Genomic DNA, 3,636 nt, shown 5'->3' with positions numbered 1-3,636 from the left:
AAGTAATTTTATGCTTGGTTGCGCTCAGGTGTTGTGCTCTGAAAATAGCAGATCTACAAGCTCACAACGCGTCGCAGCACGACGCGTTGTAAGCTTGTAGATCGGCTATTTTCAGCATGCAACCAAGTGTAAAATCAGCCATTACAACGCCATCAAGGCGCCGCCACAATACATTTTAGTCGACTAAATCAACTGTAGATTGACAAAAATCTTATGGTATTTAGTCGACTAAAACTAGACAAAAACTAAAACATTTCAGATGACTAAAATATGACAAAAACTTAATGGAATTTTATTCAAAAGACTATGACTGAAACTAAATCAAAATTTGCTGTCAAAATCCACACTGTGTCAAATCTCTATGTCTTTTTATTAGTTTGTCTCAAAGGTATAAACACTAATTGCACCTATTTGCATTGTATAATATCTAATGTTTTGTCTGAAATGTTGTCTTTTGAAATATGCAGGTTCCAGTCCAGATGATGAACATGGAGGTTCGATGGTTCGATGTCTATATATATATGTCTATATATATATATATATATATATATATATTATATATATATTTTTTAAAAGCCTATTAAATCCAAGGGCCCCCATTGGCTCAGGGCCCTGTGCACGTGCAAACTTTGCCCAAGCCATAATCCGTCCCTGCCGGCAGATCTCCACCACCGTCCTCCGTTTACCCTTCAACAACTCCTACTCCATGCTGCTGATGCTGCCTGACAGAGGCACAAAGCTGACTCAACTGGAGGAGGCCATCTGTCCCATGCACTACACCAAGTGGCTCAATGGGATGAAGAAAAGGTTTAAAATTACACTTAAAAAAACATACCCTGCCTGGGCCGTGGCGTCGCGGTCCAGGCACCCTCGGTTGAAATCCCTTAACTGACAACGTGTCGCGGGTTCGCGTCCCGTTCCCGACGACCTTTGCTGCGTGTCTTCCCCCATCTCTCTCCCCCGTTTCCTGTCAAAAAGCCCCCCAAAAAAAAAAAAAAAAAAAAAAAAACATATCCTGTTGCAAATGTTTAGATAGCCAATCTGCAAGCTCGAAATATTTTGTGTAGATTTGCTATTGCTGAAGATTTTCTGGAGAAATGCCCAAAATAGGGACATCATATATTACACATTAAAATGATTAATAATAATAACAAATAAAAACGCTTTTCAAGGTATACCTAAAGTCGCTTTGCTAAAGTATGTTAGAATATTACTTTCTGTGCCAAGTAATGACCTTTGCATTACTTTCACAAAACACTTAAAGTCAGAGATGGATCAATCAATTCCAGAATGATCTTATAATAACATGATCATCCACAATATTTTGCCGTATATAGTCTTAAGTGTGTTTTGTATTTCCTTTTCAGGGAGTACAATTTATTTGTTCCCAAGTTTTCCATCAAGACTAAGATGAACCTGAACGCTGTGCTGCGTCAGATGGGAATAACAGACGTGTTTGGTGCTGCAGCTGATCTCAGTGGCATTGCAGAGGCTGTGTCTGTGTCAGAGGTAAGAGCTGTCACAACGGATCACTGTCTGTCTAGTTCAGTGGTTCTCAAACATTTTTGTCTCAGGTCACCCTACAAATAACCTTTTCATCCACGGCATCCGTGAATGACATTGTTACTTTATAGCACTTTATTTATTATCATATTAACGGTGCGTAAACATGTAAATCTTTCCCCCAAAGATACAATATGTCACGAGGAAAATTGTAGAGAATATTTGTCTCCATTATTTAGGACAGACTGAAAATAACTTTTATATACTTGGTGTTTAACCACTGAAACCCCAGCATTCCTATTCTGGGGGGGACATTCACCAAAAATAGCCGATCTACAAGCTCACAACGTGTCACAACATGACGCGTTATGAGCTTGTAGATCTGCTATTTTTACTATATACTTGGAGAACTGTAGGCTGAAAGGCAGCAAAGTACAGTTTAACTAAAGTATATAGAGGGTCTAAGTGGTTAAACTGAAGTGACATTGATAAATTCCAAATATTATCAAAGTATTCTGAGGCACCCCTGACACCCTAGGGTGCCGCAGTACCCACTTTGAGAAGCCCTGGTCTAGTTGTCCCTTCTTTTATATGACAACAAAGGACAGAGACGGTCCATCAGTCCAGCAGCCACCAGGCTCCTCAACAAAGCCTGACCCCCATGTTTGGTTCTATTATTGGATGAATACAAGAACGGTATGGTGGCATAAATGTATAGATTGCCAAGTATATGCTCTGCTGAAATCTTCCTAATAAATGGTCTAAACTTCACCTGACCGGAATATAATATTTCTATAATAACGGTTCTGGCCACCAGAACCTATAGTCGGCCACGTTTGACGTCTCGAGGGGGGCGTCTGCTCAGCGACTCGAATGGTGAAGCCGCCTTCGGCACCCAATGTGTCACAATGCTCACAATGGGTCGCAATACAACGCATTGTGAGCCTGTAGATCTGCTATTTTCAAACGTTTTTTTTTATACAATTTGAACTTGTGAAATGGGACCATCACAATGATTACTTTTACTTTTGGTACTTTAAGTATATTTTGATACCAATACTTTTGTTCTTTTACTCAAGCACATTTTGAATACGGGACTTATTTCTACATTGCAGTATTGATGCTTTTACTTAAAGGTAGGTAAGGTAAGTGATATTTGTTTTATTTATTTTTTTGTTAAAAAGGTTAAAGTAGTATATTGTGATAGTAATCATTGCTACAGAGTGTTTGTTCGGTCACAGAGTTCTCTCCAGCTCTTTAGTAAACAGAATATAGTACATTTTCAGGTAGGTGACACAGTTTAAGCCAATCAGGAGAGAGCATTGAAAATTAATTTTCTGTTTAATAAAGAGCTGGAGAGACATGGGAGACTCCTTTTTCTGAACAAACACTCTATAGCAATGAGTACTATCAGAATATAGAGCTATTTAACACTTATTTTAACCAAAGTAAATCACTTACCCTACCTTTAAGTAAAAAATGTGAGTACTTTTTTTCACCACTGCAGGTCGTGCACCAAGCCACGCTGGACGTAGACGAGACTGGAGCGACTGCGGCTGGAGTTACAGGCATCCGCATCGTCCCATACAGTAGTTTTATAGTCCCTGAGCTGAAGTTCGATCGTCCCTTCATGGTTCTCATCGCCGACTCTGACAACATCCTGTTTGTGGGAAAGATCGTCAATCCAAACGTCTGACGAGACAAACTGTCTGATTGATTGATTGAATACTTTATTTAGAAATTTGCTCATGAAAGTACAGTTTAAATACAAGGTCAACTAAATAGGCCCATGAAAGCCTAATGGCAGTGGTGGAAAAAGTACTCAAATTCTTTACTTAAGTAAAAGTACCAATACTGTACAACATAAATATAGAATTACTCTGTTACAAGTAAAAGTCCAGAATTCAAAATGTACTTGAGTAAAAGTACAAAAGTATTGGCATCAAAATGTACTTAAAGTACCAAAAGTAAAAGTACTAAATGTTTGAAAATAGCATGCGATGCGACGCGTTGTGAGCTTGTATATCGGCTATTTTCAAATAGCCGATGTATAAAATAGGGCTGAAGCGCTTAATATATGTTTCATAATATCATAATTTATATCTGAAAAGTAACTTGTCACTAAAGTTTACA

At 38.5% G+C, this 3,636-nt stretch overlaps 1 protein-coding gene across 1 annotated transcript in view; it reads left to right on the top strand.

Moving 5' to 3' along the window:
* LOC311044142 (alpha-1-antitrypsin homolog) overlaps positions 1-3,199 on the top strand; it is a gene marked incomplete at both ends in the record, with an annotated part of 4,163 nt that extends 964 nt beyond the window's left edge. The window contains 4 exons of the mRNA XM_084055562.1: positions 468-494; positions 662-807; positions 1,368-1,509; positions 3,011-3,199. Of these exons, the coding sequence (XP_083911688.1) occupies positions 468-494; positions 662-807; positions 1,368-1,509; positions 3,011-3,199 (504 nt within the window). The remainder of the gene's footprint in view (positions 1-467; positions 495-661; positions 808-1,367; positions 1,510-3,010) is intronic.
* Positions 3,200-3,636: the final 437 nt, after the last annotated feature.

The sequence above is a fragment of the Gymnoscopelus microlampas genome, assembly GCF_963454915.1.
Source record: "Gymnoscopelus microlampas genome assembly, chromosome: 4".
In the NCBI taxonomy this organism is placed as follows: domain Eukaryota; kingdom Metazoa; phylum Chordata; class Actinopteri; order Myctophiformes; family Myctophidae; genus Gymnoscopelus; species Gymnoscopelus microlampas.
The sequence above is the reverse complement of the archived record's forward strand: the minus strand, read 5'-3'. Positions and strand labels throughout refer to the sequence as shown.